The 23,866-nt window shown below is 38.4% G+C and overlaps 1 protein-coding gene across 1 annotated transcript in view; it reads right to left on the bottom strand.

Moving 5' to 3' along the window:
• The window catches only part of SLC25A14 (solute carrier family 25 member 14), a 37,795-nt gene extending 15,115 nt beyond the window's left edge, over positions 1–22,680 (bottom strand). Inside the window, exons 1-5 of the mRNA XM_070462271.1 lie at positions 22,582–22,680; positions 17,268–17,361; positions 15,779–15,926; positions 13,184–13,278; positions 11,806–11,924 (exon numbers count right to left, since the gene is read on the bottom strand). Of these exons, the coding sequence (XP_070318372.1) occupies positions 11,806–11,924; positions 13,184–13,278; positions 15,779–15,926; positions 17,268–17,331 (426 nt within the window). The 5' untranslated portion in view covers positions 17,332–17,361; positions 22,582–22,680. The remainder of the gene's footprint in view (positions 1–11,805; positions 11,925–13,183; positions 13,279–15,778; positions 15,927–17,267; positions 17,362–22,581) is intronic.
• Positions 22,681–23,866: the final 1,186 nt, after the last annotated feature.

Here is a 23,866-nt window from a genome sequence, read left to right as displayed (position 1 = left end):
CAAAAATATACAAGCAACTCCTCCAGCTCAACTCCAGAAAAATAAATGACCCAATCAAAAAATGGGCCAAAGAACTAAACAGACATTTCTCCAAAGAAGACATACAGATGGCTAAAACACATGAAAAGATGCTCAACATCACTCATTATCAGAGAGATGCAAATCAAAACCACAATGAGGTACCACTACACGCCAGTCAGGATGGCTGCTATCCAAAAGTCTACAAGCAATAAATGCTGGAGAGGGTGTGGAGAAAAGGGAACCCTCTTACACTGTTGGTGGGAATGCAAACTAGTACAGCCGCTATGGAGAACAGTGTGGAGATTTCTTAAAAAACTGGAAATAGAACTTCCATATGACCCAGCAATCCCACTTCTGGGCATACACACTGAGGAAACCAGATCTGAAAGAGACACGTGCACCCCAATGTTCATCACAGCACTGTTTATAATAGCCAGGACATGGAAGCAACCTAGATGCCCATCAGCAGACAAATGGATAAGAAAGCTGTGGTACATATACACTATGGAATATTACTCAGCCATTAAAAAGAATTCATTTGAATCAGTTCTAATGAGATGGATGAAACTGGAGCCCATTATACAGAGTGAAGTAAGCCAGAAAGGATAAAGACCAATACAGTATACTAACACATATATATGGAATTTAAAAAGATGGTAACGATAACCCTATATGCAGGACAGAAAAAGAGACACAGATGTATAGAACAGACTTTTGGACTCTATGGGAGAAGGAGAGGGTGGGATGATCTGAGAGAACAGCATTGAAACATGTATATTATCAAGTATGAAACAGATTGCCAGCCCAGGTTGGATGCATGAGACAAGTGCTCAGGGCTGGTGCACTGGGAAGACCCAGAGGGATGGGATGGGGAGGGAGGTGGGAGGGGGGATCAGGATGGGGAACACATGTAAGTCCATGGCTGATTCATGTCAATGTATGGCAAAAGCCAGTACAATACTGTAAAGTAATTAGCCTCCAACTAATAAAAATAAATGAAAAAAAGATGTGCAAAAGATCTAAATAGACATTTTCCCAAAGAAGATATACAATTATATACTGCTGGTGGGAACACCATATAGAGCAGCCACTGTGATAAACACTTTTGCAATTCCTGAAAAAGTTAAACATCGAATTACTATATGACCAATCAATTTTGCATCCAGATATACCCAGGAGAATTAAACATGTATTTATGCAAAAACTTGTACATAAATGTTCATAACATCATTATTCGTAATAGCCCAAAAGTACAAACACTTATTAATTGATGAATGGATAAACAAAATGTGGTATGTACATACAATAGAATTATTATTCAGCCATAAACAGAAATGAAGTACTGATAAATGCTGAAACACAGATGAAACATTTAGAATAGTATGCTAAACTAAAGAAGCCAGTCATAAATGCCACATATTATATAATTACATTTACATGAATTGCCAGAATTGGGAAACCTATAAAGACAGAAAGCAGATTAGTAGTTGCCTAGGGCTGGGAGGGCTGGAGGTTGTGAGAAGTGACTATGAATGGGTATAGGGTTTTTTTCTCTGATGATGAGATATTCTAAACTTAGATGCTGGTGATGGCTGTACAAGTCTGTGGATATCCAAAAAACATTATATACTTTAAGATGGCAAATTTTATGGTATGTGAATTATCTGAATAAAGATGTTGGGCTTCCCTGGTGGTCCAGTGGTTGGGAATCCACTGCCAATGCAGGGGACATGGGTTCAATCCCTGGTCCGGGAAGATCCCACATGGCCAGCAGTAACTAAGCCTGGGAGCAACAACTATCGAGCCTGCCCTAGAGCTCGTGCTCCACAACAAGAGAACCCACCACAATGAAAAGCCCACACACTGCAACGAAGAGTAGCTTCCACTTGCCACAACTAGAGAAAGTCCACACACAGCAACAAAGACCCAGCAAAGCCAAAAATAAATAAATAAATAATTTTAAAAATAAAAGCATGAAGCAAAAGTCAGTAGGGAGAGGACAGCCTTCGAGTTTAAGTCACAGAATTTAGAATGTGTGCAAAGGATACACTAGGATCACACAAAAGGTATGACATAGCCAGGGAGAAGGTCAAGACCAAGTATACTTCCTTACAAGTCCTCCTGCAGTAACACTACCAGCTTTTCAGTCACAAGCACACTATTTCTCTCACAGCTTACATTACAACACAGGGTTGCTAGAGCATTAAAAAGTCATGTTTTTGAAGAATAAGAATAACACCACAAAATGCTTATAATGCTAAAGAAGGGAAGAGATAGCATTATTCTAACCGGGCTTCCCAGATGGCTCAGTGGTAAAGACTCTGCCTGCCAGTGTAGGAGATGTGGGAGACGCAGGTTCGATTCCTGGGTCAGGAAGATCTCCTGGAGTAGGAAATGGCAACCCATTCCAGTATTCTTGGCTGGGAAATCCCATGGACAGAGGAGCCTGGTGGGCTATAATCCATGGGGTCGCAAAACATCAGACGTGACTGAAGTGACTGACCATTCTAACTTCAGGAGGAGAGGTATATACACAAATGACAAATTTATGTAAAAATTTTTACAAGGAATATTTTACTTTTATAACTATTTAAATATCATTAAAAAAACTGAGGGACTTCCCTGCTGGTCCAGTGGTTATGACTCCATGCTTCCAATCTAGGGGGCATGAGTTCAATCCCTGGTTGGGGAGCTAAGATCCCACATGCTGTGTGACATGACCAAAAAATAAAATTTAAAATAATTCGATAAAAAACTGAAAATAATATACCAGGAGGAGTAACTGCTTTCTGGGATACCTGTTAAAATGAAGAGTTCAATCTTCTCCAAATTCCCAAACGCAATTCATAAAGTGGACGTGATGGAGCTGTGCTATCATCTGATGCTTGATTCTGCTGAGCAGGCTGGTTCGCCCAGCAGTACCTTCCTCTCTGACCCTTCCACCTGCTCAACTCTGTTAGGAGGTGGTCCCAGAAGACTAATTTGGTGAACAGTATGGCCCCATGGGGTGAATTTTGGTCACAGACATGTCTTGCGTGGCCTACACAGTGTTTCTTAGAAGGCTGAATTAGCTGTCAACACACAAAAAAAAAAAATCACGAAAAAAAAAATACCACAGGAATGGATACTTCACACAGGAATGCTGATTTTCAGCCTCTCTTGAAAGCACCATGGACTCCCATGGCGCACAGCAGCAATGAACAGGGCAAGTGCTCTCCAAGTCACCGCTCTGCTATCTCTCCAACCCTGACCTAAGCACCAGTCACTTTCTTACTGTACTTCTGCTGTTCTTTCTAACAGTGGAGTTAGGAAGAAAGGGGAATGCTTCCAGTGGAAATGAAATGTTTCCAGTACCCATGTTATTACAATCAAAGCAAGAAAATAAAATACAGACGAAAAGGGCCCTGTATTTGAAGAAAAACGTAAACATACTTCCCTGTTGAAATGAAAAAAAGATTCCTGCATTTTAATATGTAAATAATACAGGTCTGTGTCAAAAGAATGTGCTAAGTTGCTCAGTCATGTCCGACTCTTTGCGACCCCATGGACTGTAGCCCACCAGGCTCCTCTGTCCATGGGATTCTCCAGACAAGAATACTGGAGTGGGTTGCCATGCCCTTCTCCAGGGGATCTTCCCAACCCAGGGATTGAACCTACGTCTCTTACACTGGCAGGTGGGTTTTGTACCATTAGCGCCACCTGGGAAGTCAAAAGAATACATAACACAATGTATTTCACTTCTTTACCTTACATGTCTGGATGATGTAAATAGCCCGGATTGTAAAAGTAGCCATTTTCAATTCCTCAAAAAATTAAATAGAATTATCATACAACCCAGCAGTCCCACTTCTGGGTATACACACAAAGAATTAAAATCAGTCTTGAAAAGGTATCTGCATATACATGTTCACAGCAGCATTATTCACAAGAGCCAAAATACAGAAACAAACTAAATGTTCATCAATGGATGAATGGATTAACAAAATGCAGTGTATGTATGTAATAGAGTATTGTTCAGCTTTAAAAAAGGAATTTTGACCCATGTAACAACATGGTTGAACCTTAAGGACATTACGCTAAATGAAATAAGCCAGTAATAAAAAGACAAATACTGTATGATTCCACTTACACAAGGTACCCAGAACCATCAAATTCATAGGGAGATAATAAAAGGCTGGTGGCCGGGGCTGGGGGAGGAGGAAATGGCACGCTGTTGTTTAATGGGTATAGAGTCCCAATTTTGCAGGATGAAAAGAATTCTGGAGACTGGTTGTATAACTATGTAAAATTGTGTTATATATATTTTATTACAACTAAAAGATTATTTTAAATAAAAATAACAGTTGTACAACTATGTAAAATTGTGTTATATATATTTTATTACAATTAAAAGATTATTTTAAATGAAAATTAAGTAGTTATGTCCCCCTGACAAAATCTCCAATTCTATTTATTGCTCTGTCTTTGTCTTTCTCCTAGCATTAGTTTGTGAAAGAGTTCTAGTTAGTTCCATTTTCTGGTTTTAAATTAGACTAATCAAGATACGGTACCTCAAAGGGCCTTTTTATCAAAAAGCAAACCTCAAGTGTCATTGATGGATGCCATTGATGAAAGGTTATTAAGTAACAGAATATATGCATGTTGTTGTTAGATATATTACAGCACTGTTTATAATTGCCAGGACATGGAAGCAACCTAGATGCCCATCAGCAGACGAATGGATAAGGAAGCTATGGTACATATACACTATGGAATATTACTCAGCCATTAAAAAGAATTCATTTGAATCAGTTCTAATGAGATGGATGAAACTGGAGCCCATTATACAGAGTGAAGTAAGCCAGAAAGAAAAACACCAATACAGTATACTAACGCATATATATGGAATTTAAAAAGATGGTAACGATAACCCTATATGCAAAACAGAAAAAGAGACACAGATGTACAGAACAGACTTTGGGACTCTGTGGGAGAAGGCGAGGGTGGGATGTTCTGAGAGAACAGCATTGAAACAAGTATACTATTAAGGGTGAAACAGATCACCAGCCCAGGTTGGATGCATGAGACAAGTGCTTAGGGCTGGTGCACTGGGAAGACCCAGAGGGATCAGATGGGGAGGGAGGCAGGAGAGGGGATTGGGATGGGGAACACATGTAAATCCATGGCTGATTCATGTCAATGTATGGGAAAAACCACTACAATATTATAAAGTAATTAGCCTCCAACTGATAAAAATAAATGAAAAAAAAAAGATATATTACCATAAACATGACCTGCTAATTGCAAAGGGGGGAAAACTTATCTTTTATTATGGTAAGAGGTGGTGGACAGTATCTTAACAAGTGAACAAACTTGGAATCACTAATTTGGGGACAACCTAATGTTATGTGCTTCTTGCTGTGGTGCAATATGACATACAGGGTCACCTATGAAGCTCTCTTACCAAAAACATTTCACATGCATCTAACCAAGCCAACAGATCTAACCTTCAGCATACAGAAAATACAGGGGAAATGCAAGGAAACATTTTATAAGAAAACTGAATATGGACTGGGTATTAGGTATTAGGGACTTATTAATTTTCTGAGGTGTGACAATTTGTTGTTGTTCAGTCACTCAGCCATGTCCAACTCTTTGCGACCCCATGGACTGCAGCACGCCAGGCTTCCCTGTCCTTCACCATCTCCCAGAGCTTGCTCAAACTCATGTCCATTGAGTCAGTGATGCTATCCAACCATCTCATCCTCTGTTGTCCCCTTCTCTTCCTGCCTTCAATCTTTCCCAGCATCAGGGCCCTTCTAATGAGTCAGTTCTTCACATCAGGTGGCCAAAATATTGGAGCTTTTATTGTCATTATGTAGAAGAATGTCCTTATTCTTAGGACATGCATAACAAAGTTCTTAGGGGAGTACTATGATGTCTGCAACTTCCTTTCAAATAGTTTAGCAAAAACAAAGAGTATGTGTGTGTGTGGGTATGTATGTGTGTATATATATATATATATATATATATATATATATATATATATATATGTAAGTAGATAAAGCAAATATGACTAAACTTTGAGTCATTTAATCCAGGTGTGTAGGTTCTGTTCATTGTTGTGTTCTTTCAACTTTTCTGTATGTTTGACATTCCCTGGTGGCCAAGAAGGTAAAGAATCTGCCTGCAATGCAGGAGATGTGGGTTCGATCCCTGGGTTGGGGAGATCCCTGGAGGAAGGCATGGCAACCCACTCCAGTATTCTTGCCTGGAGAATCCCATGGACAGAGGAGCCTGGCAGGCTCCATGGGGTTGCAAAGAGTCAGACATGACTGAGCGACTAAGCACAGCACAGCACAGTTAGGGAAAATTATAAAGAAAGAATAAAATTGAGTCTCTCCCTTTTAAGAACCTATTAATGAATTTCCCATTATACTCTGTACTACTAGTAACCTTATTTAATATTACAAACTTAAGTGATTAACATAGGATAAAAAGTTATAGGAACAAAAAAAAACCCCAAAGTACACATAGAAGACTGGAAGATAATATGACAAAATGTTAACAGTGATATTTCTAGTTAGTGGGATTACTGGATATTTTTCTTCTTTATATATTTTCTCAATACTTTATAGTATATCTTTTAACTTTTATAATGTTAAAGTGACCAATCCAAAGAAATGGAGAAAAACAACAAAATGGGAATGACCAGAGATCTCTTCAAGAAAATTAGATACCCAAAGATGGGCTCAATAAAGGACAGAAATGGTATGGACCTAACAGAAGCAGAAGATATTAAGAAGTGGCAAGAATACACAGAAGAATTATACAAAAAAGATCTTAATGACCCAGATAACCACGATGGTGTGATCACTCACCTAGAGCCAGACATCCTGGAGTCCAAAGTCAAGTGGGCCTTAGGAAGCATCACTACAAACAAAGCTAGTGGGGGTGATAGAACTCCATTGAGCTATTTCAAATCCTAAAATATGATGCTGTGAAAGTGCTGCACTCAACATGCCAGCAAATTTGGAAAATTCAGCAGTGGCCACAGGACTGGAAAAGTCAGTTTTCATTCCAATCCCAAAGAAAGGCAATGCCAAAGAATGTTCAAACTACCGCACAATTGCACTCATCTCACACACTAGCAAAGTAATGCTCAAAATTCTCCAAGCTAGGCTTCAACAGTACATGAACCAAGAACTTCCAGATGTTCAAGCTGGATTTAGAAAAGGCAGAGGAACCAGAGATCAAATTGCCAACATCTGTTGGATCATAGAAAAAGCAAGAGAATTCCAGAAAAACATCTACTTCTGCTTCATTGACTATGCTAAAGCCTTTGACTGTGTGGATCACAACAAGCTGTGGAAAATTCTTCAAGAGATGGGAATACCAGACCACCTTACCTGCCTCTGAGAAATCTGTATGCAAGTCAAGAAGCAACAGTTAGAACTGGACATGGAGCACAAGACTGGTTCCAAATTGGGAAAGGAGTACGTCAAGGCTGTATATTGTCACTCTGCTTATTTAACTTATATGCAGAGAACATCATGCAAAATGCCAGGCTGGATGAAGCACAAGCTGGAATCAAGACTGCCAGAAGAAATATCAATAACCTCAGATATACAGATGATACCACCCTTATGGCAGAAAGTGAAGAGGAACTAAAGAACCTCTTGATGAAAGTGAAAGAGGAGAGTGAAAAAGCTGGCTTAAAACTCAACATTCAAAAAACTAAGATCATGGCATCTGGTCCCATCACTTCATGGCAAGTAGATGGGGAAACAATGGAAACAGTGACAGATTTTATTTTCTTGGGCTCCAAAATCACTGCAGATGGTGACTGCAGCCATGAAATTAAAAGACCCTTGCTCCTTGGAAGAAAAGCTATGACCAACCTAGACAGCATATTAAAAAGCAGAGACATTACTAGCTAGTGGGATTACTGGATATTTTTCTTCTTCATATATTTTCTCAATATTTTATAGTATATCTTAACTTTTATAATGTTAAAGTGATCAATCCAAAGAAATTGAGAGAAACAACAGAATGGGAAAGACTAGAGATCTCTTCAAGAAAATTAGAGGTACAAAGGGAACATTTCACGCAAAGATGGCCACAATATGCCCATCATATCGTGGTACCTCTTGAGGTTCAAGAGGGAGGGGATATATGTATACCTATGGCTGATTCATGTTGAGGTTTGACAGAAAACAACAAAATTCTGTAAAGCAATTATCCTTCAATTAAAAAATAAATTTTTTTTTTTAAAAAAGCAGAGACATTACTTTGCCAACAAAGGTCCATATAGTCAAAGCTATGGTTTTTCCAGTAGTCATGTATGGATGTGAGAGTTGGACCATAAAGAAAGCTGAGTGCCAAAGAATTGATGCTTTTGAACTGTGGTGTTGGAGAAGACTCTTGAGAGTCCCCTGGACTGCAAGGAGATCAAACTAGTCAATCCTAAAGGAAATCAGTCCTGAATATTCACTGGAAGGACTGATGCTGAAGCTGAAGCTCCAATGCTTTGGCCACCTGATGTGAAGAACTGACTTATTAAAAAAGACCCTGATGCTGGGAAGATTGAAGGCAGGAGAAGGGGACAATGGAGGATGAGACTGGTTGGATGGCATCACTGACTCAATGGACATGAGTTTGAGTAAACTCCAGGAGTTGGTGATGGACAGGGAGGCCTGGTGTGCTGCAGTCCATGGGGTCGCAAAGAGTTGGACACGACTAAGTGACTGAACTGAACTGAACTGAAGGGAATTATCAAAAAAAAATCAGCCTGCTATTATGATGAAATTAATGACTTAAGCTATGTATAGAAAGCATTATTTGTGTCAAAGTATATTTTATAAAGATGATTTTCATCAGTCTCACATTTTTTCATTTCTGGAATTGGAAGAAAATTGGGGGAAAAAAAAAGAACAAGTACTCAGAGAGGGTAGAAAAGAATCCATTTAAACTATGATTAGTTTAGTGAAAAACTAGAAACAACCTACATGTTCAAAAATAACAAAGGATTAGTTGCATAAAGTATAAAACATCCATTTAATGGAATAGTATGCAGCCATAAAATTTGATTGTAGAATAATATTTGTGGATATTTGAAAATGTCGACAATTAACTGCTAGATAGAAAAAGCAGGCTGCAAAGCAGTATGTATGGCATATCATTTTTATCAAAAATACATAAACTTAAAAATAACCATATGCACAACCAAATGTTGATGGTAGCTTAAGTTTAAGTGACGAAGCCACAAATGGGCATTTCTCTCTTCTGTGTTTTTCCTGCCTTCCACTTTTTGCTACATTGAATATGCATTGTTTATTGAGGTGTAAAAAGCAGGGGGGGGGAAGTTTTAAAATATAATTTAATGCTCACAAGACCTTACATTGAGTTTTACTGTAAAAAGCATGACACTGTATTTGGCAAAGTAGCCTCTGAGAGGTACAAGAAAGGGGTGATAGCATTGACAGGCCATGTCAAAGATCTGGTACAACTCACCACTGAGAGCACACACAGATATAGTAGTCAGTCTCTAAATTCTAGTGGACCAAATGCAGGCCTGATTTTCATGAAGCACAACTCTAGGTTTTAATAAATGTTCTTAGTAAGTCATGGTACAGGCATATGTTTTTATGTGGAAAGTCCACTGCTACTACTAAGAGTGTAGAAATAAAACCTAAACCATATTAAAATGAAATAGAAACTATCACAAAGACAAACTGAAACCATAAATAACCTATGGTAAGTAGAGGACTTCTTTATGGAGGTAGTTCCTGAGCAGGGTTGGGATGACATCGAGGTAAGTGTGGCACTTTCCTCAGCCACAGAATGTAGCAGGAGGGTGTAAAAAAACCTCAGTAATTCAGATAAATGATATTTCAATGCAATATTTTAAAAAATCAAAATGAATGTACAAAAACCTATGATGAACCAATCATCAAAACTGTAACTAAAGACAGGATCCAATAGGGCAGGATTTAACGTAAGCAAGTGAGATGGATTGTACAAAACATGGTTATTTTGTTTCATCATGAAATTTTTGCACTCATTTTCACTTTTAAAAACAATTGCATAAAATGTTATTTCTCTTGATTATTGAGGTTTTTTCGGCACATCCTTACATTTTGCACCCAAGCAGAGTATCTCACTTGTGTTGTCCTAGTCCTGACTCTGTTTCTGAGCCATCTTGAAGGACAAATTCATGAGCAAAGGAGGAAAAATCATTGCAGGCAAAAAGAGAACTACATGTACACAGGCAAGAAAGCAGCACACAGTTCAGAGAGAGAACCACTCAAGGAAAAGTGAAAGGATTAAACAGATCAACAGTGATTATAACTCCTAATATGATTGTGACTACCCTGGTCCCCCACTCCCCAGGACCACTCGCCACTCAGCCCTACCTAAGTATAAGAAAGGAAAAGGCAGACTGTAGCGTTGGTCAGTGGTTGCAACTGTACCAGACAAGTCAGAGGGACAGGAAACTGAAGTGAATCTGAAAAGCACCTTCTAACAAGTGTAATTACATGGCAAATATTTTAGAGTTTTAGGATACAGTCAGTTATCTTTAAAAAATACTTAGTCCGTATAATCTAAAGTGATATAAAAATTCTGTAGGTAAAATTTTCTCAATTTAATCCAGAAATATCATTTTCATAGATTCTTCATCAACCACCACTGGTTTCTTACATGTGTACTGTTTTTCAAGTCACTCTCTCGGTTCTCAAAACTCTCTGAATCACAACAGATGCCCTTTCCACTTAACCTAGCCACCTGTGGTTTCAAATAAATAAAGTATATGTTCTCTTACTTTTTTTCCCTCACATTTCCCCTAAAATAATTTTTTAAAACTTGGGATCTTCTTATACATCTCAATCATATATTTAGTAATTTTAATTATCATAAGTTTAAATGAGTTAATAAATTGGAAATGTTTACCATTCTATCTCAAATATAAGATATAGATTGATACTATTAAATCAAATCCAATTATTAGATTAAATATAGATTGATATTACTGATATAATTAAATAAATGTTTCATTCTGTGTTCTGATAAATACTGAAAGAAATCCAATTATATTGTAAAAAACTCAGTACCACTAACCTATAATGTTCTGGTCCTGAATTCAGAATATCTCAACATAAGCCAAAATATATAATTTTAAAGCCAAATCTCATCCTTAATAGAAATATGGATAAGACAGGAAAAGACATCGACATCATAGACTTAAGATACCTCAATTAGTCATTAAAGAAGGTTTCTCTAAAACTGTCTTTCAGTGTATCCCTTTGCTTGCTATTCCAGGTTACACTACAGGTCAATATACCATACTAAGATTTGGGATGGGTGGGGGAATATGCCTTTCTCTTTTAAAGTGGGGAAAGGGTTGTTATAAACATGAGTTCATTTTTAGATCAGTTTTTGAGAAGGGTATAAAGAAAGTAAGGGATCTGGAAATCGATTCCCCTAAAATTGCATAGCCCTTGGAAAGAATGTTTAAAGGTTAGCATACTCTATAGTCTGAAGACTAATGGATTAATATATATCATAATAAATTGACTACTATTTATTGAGCATCTACTACCTACCATGTGTAATGATAGTTTACATATATTATCTTTAATTCTTAACAACTTCATGTATTATATACTGAATTATCTTCATTTTACAAATGAGAAAACTGAGGCTTTAAGCAGTTAAGTGATCTGCCCAAGGTTTTACAGTTGGCAAGTGACACAGTAGTGATTTGTGACCAAACCTGTTACAAAGCTCATGCTCTTTGCTTCACACTGAATACACCCAATGCAACCAGACTTCTCTTACCTTCAGCACATCGGTGGGATTGGCTATAGCAGAAGATATCACTCCTGACACTACCCCACATATCATATTAATTAAAAGAGTTTCATCTGTAAAAAGGAACAAGAAAAGGAAAGGTCTGCTTACAAGAGGCACTGAGAAGAGAGTTTCTGAAAAGAGAGTACTGAGCTATCAGAGGAAGGGAACCATGGTCAAAGAAATGACTGTAGAAATGAACTACAAAGCTTATAAAAATAAAGAAACTCAAATATTTCTAGGTTCCAAAGGAGTACTGAAACAAACAATTTGTAAAACAGATTATTTTAAAATATTTCTAAAATACACTGGAATATATCCTATTATTCTATATAACTGTCAATATTCCATATAAATTCAGAAAGTGCAAATAGCACTTTAATCACTTCAAACATCTAAAGAAAAAATTTTGTCTCTTTCTAGATAATTATCAACTCTAAAGACTCAGAACCAAATATTAAAAAATAAAATCTTATGTCTAATAGAAAAAAATTTCCTAAATACTAATTTTAATTGGCCTTGATAACTACTAGCGTCTATTTATTTACAGAAGATTTCTGTAGTTAAATGTGAAAAACTAGTCATTTGGAACTAAATTCTCTCAGCTAGAAAAAAGAACAAGGAAACCACAGAGCATATTATTCTAAAATTCAATCTTCACCATGCCTCCTCACCATGAAGAGACTACGAAGAGAAACTAGGTAAACCCAAGTGAAGAATATGTGAGAGGAAATTATTTCAGGACTAGAATACTTCAGGATCCTTAAAGAGGAGGCTTCAGAAAAAGCTGATTTAGAAAATAAAGCAATTCAAAGGACATTACTAACCGAAAAGCTCTCCAGCTGTCCCCAACTATGCAACAGCCTCAGGCCTGTAGTAAAATAATCATTTTAGTACAGTATTTAGCTGAAAAAGCTATAGCAGCAAATAGACATATGGTAATGCTGAATGTGGGTTAAGATGACCATATTTTATGTATATATAAAACCACTCTATCTAACCAAAGCTTATTAAAACCCACAGCTAGAGGATTCCTTATAGTTGAAGTTCTCTTATAGATGAGGACAGCGTTAATTTTCTCAACAAGTTTGTTCCATGTTCCCTCTGTGATGACCAGAAGCCTTTTTTTGTTTGACAGGAAAAGGGACAAACTTGAAGAGCAGATCCCTCAAACCTATAGTGGGATTAATCTCGAATCAGTACAAGCTTAGTTTGACCTTGCAATGACTACTATCCATTCTCAGACACCCCATAATTAACACTTCTCACTAAGCACAATTTTAACAATCCCTTTGAGTGTTATCTCAAAAGAGAATAAAGAGTCTACACTGACCTTCTAAACGTTCTACAAATAATCTCTTCAAGCTCTGGTAAATGCCGATTTTAATGGTGCCATATGATGCCTGTCTTAGTAAAGCAGGAGCAATTCTGCCAAAGAGAAAGAAAGAAAAAAAGTTATCCTTATCATATACTTGCAGATTATACATATCTAGACTGCCTATTCACTTCCATCACCCACCTCGTTCCATAAAAACAGCAAAATATGCATTGTTTTCAAGTATCCATGGAACATGTACCAAGAGAGCATATTTGGGTCATAAAACAAACCTCAAAAAATTTAAAATAATTGATATTATATACAGTATGTTCTCTCACCATAATGGAATGAAACTGGAAATCAGTAAGGTAAGGAAAACTCACAAACACTTGGAAATTAAATGGTACTTCTAAAAAATCCTTGGGTGACATTGGTGTATTTTTTAAATACATAAAATTGAATGAAAATGAAATTTCAACCTTTTACAATACGTGGGATGCAGCCAAATCAGTGCTGAGAGAGAAATTTATAGCACAAAATGCTTACATTAGAAAAGAAGGAGAGTCTCAAAATCAATAATCTAAGTTCCTACCCTCACGAAACAATAAAAAAGAAGAGCAAAATGAACCCAAAGCAAGCAGAAGGAAGTAAATAATAAAAGGCATAAATTAATAAAATTGAAAAGAGGAAAATAGAGAAAAATCAATGAAACAAAAAGTTATTCCGAAAAAAGTCAACAAAATTAATAAACCTCTAGTAAGGGTCATGGTAGTAACAGGAGAAAAACAGTAAGTCACCAGTATCAGGAATGACATGGGGAATAGCACTACAACCCTACAGTCATTAGAAGAATGGTGGGCCAGTTGTAAAGAATCCACCTGCAATGCAGGAGACCCGGGTTTGATCCCTGGGTTGGGAAGGTCCCTTGGGAGAAGGGAATGGCTAATATTCTTGCCTGGATAATCCCATGGACAGAGGAGCCTAGCGGGCTATAGTCCATGGGGTTTCAAAAGAGTTGGACATGAGTTAGTGACTCAACAACAATAAACAACCTTATGCTATAAATTCAACAACTTAGAAGAAATGGATTAATTCTTTGAGAACCACAAACTACGAAAATTCAATCAATATGGAATAGATAATCCAAATAATCTCATAACATCTAAAACATTTTTATTTATAATTTAAAAGTTTCCAAAAAGGAAATCTCCAGGCCCAGATAATTTCACTAGGGAATTCTACCAAACATTTAATAAATTAACACCAATCTTACACAATCTCTTCCAGAAAACAGAAGAGGGAACACTCCTCAACTTATTTTATGTAGCTAGTATTACCCTGATAACAAAACCAGAAAAAAAAAAAGTATAGAAAAGGAAAACTACAACCCAATATCTCTCATGAACCTAGATATGAAAATCTTTAACAAAATATTAGCAAATTGAATCCAGTAATGCAGAAGAAGTATACACTATTACCTGCTTCATAGATTTTTTTTTTAATCCACATTAATTCCTAGCAGTTGCAGATACAACTTTAATCTTATCCAGGAGACACCAGAGCCAAGATTTCACTCTATTTAAGTTCTGCTTATAAACTGGAGACATTCTCACTCATACCTCCTTTGAGATTCTTCCATATTGCAGAATTAAACTTTAGCAGTTATAAATAGAAAGAGCAGCAATTCAAACAGTTAAGATTTTAAAATGATGACAAAACATGCATATTTCTGGCTTTATTGCTTGCTATCTGAAAAAAATATCTTGTGATTATCGGTGCCGATGAAAGAACAAGGTAAAACACATGATCCATGACTCACTTGCTTCAGGATGTAATTCTTGATTTTTTTTCCCCAAGTAAATTATCTTTGAAATTAAGTCCAACATAAGTTAATAATAAAATTGATATCCATTCCCAGAGCAATAAACTGGGACCCTAGATGCAGAAGTGGACTAGTAAATTGGCAGCAGATTAAACAACACAGTGGACAATAAGCCACCAACTTATGAATAATCAACAGATGACCCCCCCCAAAATGGTGGGTCTCCTTCTCTCTTATTCTTCATTTTCTGTTTAAACTGCCAGAATAGTATTTCTTAAAAGAGGAAAAAAAATTTAAGTCATGATTTGGCAACTCAGGAAGAATATCATAGCAATATATACTGTCAAGTGGTGTTCTGCTATTCACGGTGGCTATGGATGACTCTCAGGAAAACAGGAGAAATCCAGGGCTGCACTGAGAGATCTATTTTAAAAAATGTATCACTTATAGCCAAATGAACACCAAATCCAAAGCTCAAGATTTACAAGCAAGTGAAATATAAATTGGCACATCAATATTGAATTACATTTTGTGGCAGCCTGGATGGGATGGGAGTTTGGGGGAGAATGGATACATGTGTATGTATGGCTGAGTCCCTTCACTGTTCACCTAAAACTATCACAACACTGTTAATCAGCTATACTCCAATATAAAACAAAAAGTTAAAAAAATATTGAATTACAAGTTGAAATGGTGAATGTAAAGGGCACAAACTATCGAATGCTGAACTACACGGCTTCTCAAAAAATTATTTCTATTCATGATGTAAGGAAAGAATCCATTCTCACCCCGAATACAGAGCCAATACACCTTCTTCTTTATAGATTCGGAACAAGGCATGAAACATTCCTCGGTATTTTATCTCTTTGAAGCGCACATCAATACTTTGGCCTTGAACTTGAAGTCGCGTTTTGGTCAGGTCCACAGGGAAAGTTCCTATGAAGTAACACGCTCATTTATAAGTTCTTCCAGAGAGTCATAGTCAAATTTTGGATGAATTCAGACCAATGGCAATTTTTAAAACATAAGGCAAATATGTTTGCCATCAGAGGACAAGGGCTGTGTATGATAAAGTGAAATGTACTATATCTAGGCAGCAGGATTTGACCCACAGTGTAACTAAAACTATGATATAATAAAGTGCTTTAGCATAGTCCTAACACACTATAAATGCAAAATAACTTACATGTTGTTTTAATTTCATCTTAACATACAATCTGGCAATTATCTGTCTCTTCCTTCTGCCCCACCTCCCACCTCGTCTCCCCACTTCCCTCTCATAAAATCTCTGCAAATTTTTGCAAAGAAGATAGGAAAGCATGGGATCGCTGCTCCACATACTCTTAAATACTGTTACAAAGTTTTGTGGGTTTTTCTTTTATCTGTTTATAGGAAACAGTTTTCTAGCATTATGCAAGATAATAGTAAAGTCCTAAATAGGACTAAAGAGCCTACTCATCTGGTTCCTTAGGTAATTTCAGGAGTAACCAGCACAGTGTTTAGCAGGAAAAATTCTTTAACTAAACTTCTTTCTCTTATTATATCAACATAGACAAAGTAGTCATTATACTGGCAAAATGTTTCAAGGACTATTTCAAGGTCTAAAACTAACACAGTGATTATGCAACTCTGGTCACTGATGACCCTGATATCATAACACCAGAGTTCAAGACAAGAAAGTCAAGAAAAGCTAGTGGGGTCACTTAACAAACAATTTAGGAAAGAGAATCTGGAAAATGAAAAACAATCTAAAAAGTACTTCAAAATTAAAATCAAAAAGAGAAGAATCTGGTTTGATCTTGTTGGTCAATTTTCTTCCAAAATGGGAAAGAGGTTTGAAAAAAAAGGAGTCTGAATACTTACTAAGAAATTTATGAACAACTTAGCACAAAGGTAAGGCCATTAGTATAAGAATATAGCGGAAACCGCTATCTTACCAAACTCCTCTATATTTTCATGCATACTTCTTAAGCCTAGCAAATTAAATAATTAAACCACCAAAACAGCGTCCTAAGTTTGACTTTTCTTAACGTCACTTGCAGTAGTAGTACTTTCCAAGAAAACACTACTTGATAGCATTGAGGCAAGTTTTTTTCTTATTTTTAATTGAAGGATAATTACAGTATTGTGTTGGTTTCTGGATGATCCATGTTGATGTATGAGACAACAGTTTTTAAAACAAATAGGGCAAGCTTCTTTTTCTCCACTTTTAACCAAAAATAACATTACCATATCTATACCCTAAAGGAGCAGACATGTCAGTTTCCACATTCTTACCAAACTCAGCAACAATAGAGGCAAGGCCGCCATATACAAAGGGTTTCCAATTCAGACCAGACATCTCATGGCTTACAGTGGCACTTTTCTGGTGCTAAAAATAAACACAAATCAGAACAAGGCACAAGAGTGAGGAGCACCTGTCAGTGTATGATCACAACTTAGAGCAAACAAAACAGACATAGAGAAAAACCCTACCAAGTGGAATGACACAAAATGAAGGCTCCTGTTTTATGTGATAGATGACCATGATTGTGTTCTTTACTGCCTTTCCGTAGGGGTAAGTGTGCGATTCACTCAAATGTCAACCTGTGCACTTCACATTCTCCAGTTTCTTTAGTGTTTTATCCCCATCCCACCTGAAGAAGAAGTTTCAGTCCATCTAACACACCCAACTTAGACATTCAACTAGACAATTACAAGTGAAGGAATCTGGAGTTTAAATTACATAGGCTGAGGCATCTCATAAAAGCAGTTCATGGTACTGTTAGCTTGATTCAGGTGCAAAGCACAGACTGGCATCACTACCCTCTCATATTCTTAGCCCTCTCATCTCTCCACTAAACTTTATTTCATCTAGCTATTTTCCAGCTACACAAAACCTCCTCCCACTAGGCCCAGGCCAAGTTAAGCACCTTTTCACCCTCCTTGTTTCTCTGAGGAATGACAGCAACATGGAAGATGTCTCTCTTCTCTCTGACATTTAACATATATCCATCTAGTGAATCTCCTTGTCCCTGTCCTTTTAAAGCACATAAATACAAATACTGTTTTTCTTTGATACTTGAGTTCTTTAACAAAGTATTCTACTCTCAGTCCTCCTTACCTCCCTCCCCCTCCTGCCCCCATTAGACCTGTCACCTTCAAATTTTTTCAGCCTATTTTCTTTTCCTGCCACTCCCAGCTATTTCTCTCTGGAATTTTATTTTCCCCACAGCTCTGCCTTCTCAAGAGTGGTTTTCAAATTTTAATGGGCACCAGAATCACCCAGAAGGCAGATTAAAACACAGATTGCTGGGCCTTACTCCTGCAAGTTTTTGATTGGTGGTCTGGGTCTGGCCTGAGAATGTGAAAATTTGCAAACAATGCTGATACTTTCAAGCTTTAAGACCTACTGCTCTAGGCCTTGCCTACTAAATTCTAGTCCTGCTGGGAGCTATTTTCTTAGGATGGCTTCTCAGATTTCTCTTAAATGTTCCTTTTTCAGATCTTCAAGGTCTGACTACTATTGAATTTCAAAAGCAACTTCAACTGGTCTTTGGCCAGGAATGAGGATTCGAAAAGTTAGACTTGCCTAGGGGTTTAAATCCTGGCACCACCACTTATTCATTCTGTGACCTCAGGCAAGTTATTTAACCTCGTGTGCCTGAGTTTGCTGAATTGTAAAATGGGGATAAAAATAAGCACTATATTATAGGATTGTTGTGAAAATTAAATAAAACACATAAAACTCTTAGAAAAGTACCTGGCACCTAATTCAACAACTATTAGTTACCATTATTACATTTTTTGAATAGTTAAGTACTCAAATATATATTTTTTAACAGATAATACTGCCCACCTCCCCTACTGCCCAATCTGGGATTAGCACTGAATTGACAGTCTCTTTTTAGAGGAGACAAGGTTTTGCTTTGTTTCCGCACAAGGAATCCTCTGTAACTAAGCACAGAAAAACAGTTTTCCAGAAAGGATAGCTAACATGCAGACAAAGGTTTAAGAGGCCACAAAAATAATTACAGAAACTTCCTTTCATGCATAGTATGATCAGCCAGTCCATCTGACATACAGAGTCAACAATACATAGCTCTTTTGGAGGAAAACTGTTTAAAAGAATTCGAAAAAGCCAAGTAGGAATAAGTACTTTAAATATCAGCTGCAGCTTGCAAGAAGAGTCTTGAGTACTAAATACTACCTTATCAACATTTTCAATTATGCCCATATTTTAAGACTACAAATAATAGCAACACATGACACACACAATGAGAGGGTAGACATGGAAAAGCAAGGAACTGGCATATCCCTTTTCTAAGTTTAGGGGAGGGGGAATGCCCTTTCCATTCACTAATTTAGAGATTCCCCCAAACAGTCAAACATTTCAAAAGGCAGCTATGCTTCTCTCCAAGGCTCTCTCTTTATAACTTCTTTCAACTCTTCATTATAGAAGAAGCCTGACTTGACTACCTGCTACCCAGCCTTTCAATAAAGATGTACTCAGGGTTCAGAGAATAATACTAATGCAGTTAAAGGCAGGGGACAAAGCCACAGCAAGGAGCAGAAAGACCAGTCACAATCTCTGGTCAGTTAGCCCAGTAGTTCTTTAATGAAATTTTCACAATTGTGAATTGAAATAAAGAAAATAAGGGCACCAAGTGCCTTTTTTCAGCTAAATGTATCTCATTTAAAGGACTATTAGAAGATCAAGTTCTTCCTACTCCTGGAGCATTTCTCAAAAATCACCTTTCTTATATGAAATGTAATAGTTGGTAGTTGATTTTGTTTAGTGTTCTTATCTGGCAAAATAAGACTGGCTACCCTAATTTGTGCCCCCTCCCCACACTTTCATTTCAATTTTACTGGTCCATGAAGCCTAAAAGTCTGGGACCACTGCCATCTTCCCACTCCCATCTGATAGTAAAATTTCTTTCCCTCCAATGCAGGGAAAGAATCTTGTTATGAAGAAATCCTGTATCATCTTTAAGTCTGATTTTAGACATTCCTTCCTCACACTGAGCCAAAAGTCTGTCTTCCTCTAGTTTTCACTCATATTTTGGAGGCAGTATGAACAATTTATTCTTTTCCCCTAGGGGAGTCCTTCAAATAGTTAAAGACAGCTACCATTTTCTCCTACATCTTATTTTTTAGGCTAAATATCTACCAATAATTTTTGTTGTTCTCCATATTACACTTCAATTACTATAGATGAAAATTGCAGTCGCTTTTATGGGAGTCATATCACACTACTGAATCATTAAAATGTCAGCTATAATCTCCAAGTCTTTTACATAAGGCTGTATACATGCATGCATGTTATGTCATACCTATTCCACAGCTGTGTAATGCTCTTTTGAGCCTTCATTTATCCCTTCTATATCTTAAATCTCAGGCATACAAATAATGACTAGGATGAGGTTTATATTCTAGTTGCCTCATGTTATTTTCTCTCTTAACTAGGTAAGATCCCTGAAGGCTGGCACCTGGTCTCATAGTACTTTTTATAACCCCTAAAATAGCTTACACAGAATTGGGTACACATCCATTAAATACTTGGTTGGTTCCAGCGTGATGTCCTTTATGAATGTATACAGCCTGTATCTAAAAGGTTACAGGGGAAATCAGAAAGATAACTTGCTGGACCTGACCAATACTACACACTCTGTACATGACACTTTGCTGATCCTCAGAGACTCTCTCCCTAGGTTTTTGTTGCAGAAAATTACTTGTGTAAAATACTCCCCAAAGGATTTTGATTTGTGGGGTCTATCCCCAGATATGGGTAGAAGAAGCCACATCTGAGTTAAAATAGAAATACAGTACCTTAAGTATTTTTATTGTGTAAAGAAGCCAATGAAAAATGCCTTCAAAATGCAGACATGTATTCTGAAATCTGACTAAGGAAAATTTGACAGCCTAAAGAGTGAGAAGAATGTCCTAGAACACAAGTTACATAATCCTGTCACACTACTGCAAAGCTCTGGTCAGAAAAATCCAGGCGCTTTTCTTGGTTTCCCCTTTAAGAAAGAGTAAGCATTAGATATTCTCAGATTCAGAAGGTAAAACAGAGACTCAAGCAAATGTTTACTGAAGGCATACTAAATGCCCAAATGTGCTACAGGTACAAATGCCATGTTTTAAAAAAACCACATAACATGTTCTACCACCATGACAATATTTGTTTCCTGGATAATTAAGGAGATGGATGTGGGGATAAAAGTTGTAGGAAATACAGTACTTGCCTTTCAAGAGCTTATAATCCGGTGGAAGAAATCAAAGTAGTTCATCAGAGAAAAAAAAATAAGTGCTAAACTATATAGCACAAACTATAAGAGCAGGACAAGCATGGAAAAGGAACCAATCCACGTGAGCTTGAATAATCTGGAAAAGCTTATGGAGATGAGAGAACTTAAAGTGGGCCTTGATAAAGGGCAGGCAGAATATTAACAGGTGTACGCAAAGGAGAGGGTAAGGGGAGAACAGGCTGTATACAGACTGTACACAAATTTGGAGAAAGACACAGCATGAGGAGGCAAGCATCAGAATGGTTTGTTCTCAGAAGGAAGAATGCAACCCAACTGGAACAGAGAACTATTTTATATCAAAACAATACATTGTTTACATATTGTTTATATTGAAACAGTATCAGACAAAAAGTATGATAAGGAACAGAGTCAGTTGAAAGGTATGAAATCAAAGTGAGTGTGGCAGGGTGGAAGGGATACTGTAAATTTTTGAATAGACTAGTGACCTGAGGAAATCTACCACATTTTAGTTAGCCTACTAGGGTTGAAGCAAGCAATGCGTTACAAACGGGAGAGGCAGGGAAACTAGCTTAGGATGGTGTGAAGTAAAGCAGACAAGATGTTTGCTGGCAGCAAGGTTAGAGATAAACTTCTAAAATGGAGACACAAAGGAACTTGATGATGTAGGGAATGAAGGTGAGGGAAGAGTTGATGATGACTTGAAGCGCCCCTGGCCTGAAAAAAAACAAAAACAAAAACAAGGAAACACTGACAGAGAACTACAAATGTCCCTGCTGTTACCTTGTCTGAGAAGCTAATTCATATTCATAATGGCTGTCATCCCAATCAGTTAGCTGAACTGCATTTTAATAGATGCCTCCAATGCCTTGATCTCAAGGAGTGACAGGGTATAGAAACTGAAAGGGAGCACCTTTCAACAGCATCCCTCACACTAGTACAATGGAGGTGTTTGCTTACTCCGCTTACAATCACGGCCGCCGTTGCAAACTTCACCCTTAGAAAAATTAGGATTATTCCGGGAAAGATACCCATTCACCCTCTGGGTAGCAGGATCTTGCCAGTTCCTCAGCTGTCAGAGCGAGTTCGTGGAGAGAAGGGAGGCGCCTTAATGAGGCGGCCTCCCTGGGGGGTCGAGGAAGCAGGGTTCAATCGAAGAAGAAGTAAAACCACCGATGCCAGAAGAGTGAAAAACAGGGAAGGGACTCAGCTGAGGGGAGAGAGAGATCAAAGGACCGTTAAGCCCCTCCCAGGTCGGGAGCCGGGCCAGCCCGGCCCCGCGCGGCCTGGCGCGGCCCAGCCCCGCTCCCCAGCCTGGAAGTCCAGGAGCTCCCCCTCACCTGCTCGGGCTCGTCGGACGACTGGGAAGCCGAGGCTCCCACAGTCGGAAGCGCCACTGCAACGCCAACCCGGAAGTATTGATACCAACGGAAGTAACCAAGCTGTCGCCTTGGCAACGGTGGTACAGCCATCCCAACTCCGCCCCTCTGAGCCTAAAAACGGAGGCGCGAAAGAAGAGGCGGAAATGACAAGGGTCTTAACCTGGGAGTCGGGCAGGCTACCGGCGCCAAGGCCCAGAGGGGAAAACCTGACTTTAGGGAAGTGCAGGGAGAAGAGGCTAAGGAATGAGAATTTGGCAGCTTCTGCAGCTAACGTGGGCGCAGTGATGCCTTCTTACAGTATCACCACCCACCTCGCGCGTGCAAGGTCTAGGGAAAGAAGTGGGATGGCTACGAGGGGCGGAGCGCCTGCGCGCAGAGTACGGAAATGGGGGGAGCGTGAGGGGGCAGGGCAAAGATCTTAAAAGTGGGAAAAGGCATGAGCGGTATTTAGAGGGGTGCCTGAGCTAGGGGAGGGCGGGGGGAGGAAATGGGGACGGAGGAGACAGAAATAAAGATCAGTAAGCAGATAACCTCAGCATCAGGTCTGAGGTCGCCAGGCCTTCAAAGCATGGTTCAGTTCAGTTCAGTCGCTCAGTCGTGTCCGACTCTTTGCGACCCCATGAACCGCAGCACGCCAGGCCTCCCTGTCCATCACCAACTGCCAGAGTCTACCCAAACCCATGTCCACTGAGTCGGTGATGCCATCCAACCATCTCATCCTATGTTGTCCCCTTCTCCTCCTGCCCCCAATCTTTCCCAGCATCAGGGCTTTTTCAAATGAGTCAGCTCTTCACATCAGGTGGCCAAAGCATTGGAGTTTCAGCTTCAGCATCAGTCCTTCCAATGAACTCCCAGGACTGATCTTTAGGATGGACTGGTTGGATCTCCTTGCAGTCCAAGGAACTCTCAAGAGTCTTCTCCAACACCACAGTTCAAAAGCATCAATTCTTCAGCGCTCAGCTTTCTTTATAGTCCAACTCTCACATCCATACATGACCACTGGAAAAACCATAGCCTTGACTAGATGGACCTTTGTTGGCAAAGTAATGTCTCTGCTTTTCAATATGCTGTCTAGGTTGGTCATAACTTTCCTTCCAAGGAGTGTCTTTTAATTTCATGGCTGCAATCACTCTCTGCAGTGATTTTGGAGCCCAAGAAAATAAAGTCAGCCACTATTTCCACTGTTTCCCCATCTATTTGCCATAAAGTGATGGGACCAGATGCCATGATCTTAGTTTTCTGA

The sequence above is a fragment of the Odocoileus virginianus genome, unplaced genomic scaffold (assembly GCF_023699985.2).
Source record: "Odocoileus virginianus isolate 20LAN1187 ecotype Illinois unplaced genomic scaffold, Ovbor_1.2 Unplaced_Scaffold_2, whole genome shotgun sequence".
In the NCBI taxonomy this organism is placed as follows: Eukaryota; Metazoa; Chordata; class Mammalia; order Artiodactyla; family Cervidae; genus Odocoileus; species Odocoileus virginianus.
The sequence above is the reverse complement of the archived record's forward strand: the minus strand, read 5'-3'. Positions and strand labels throughout refer to the sequence as shown.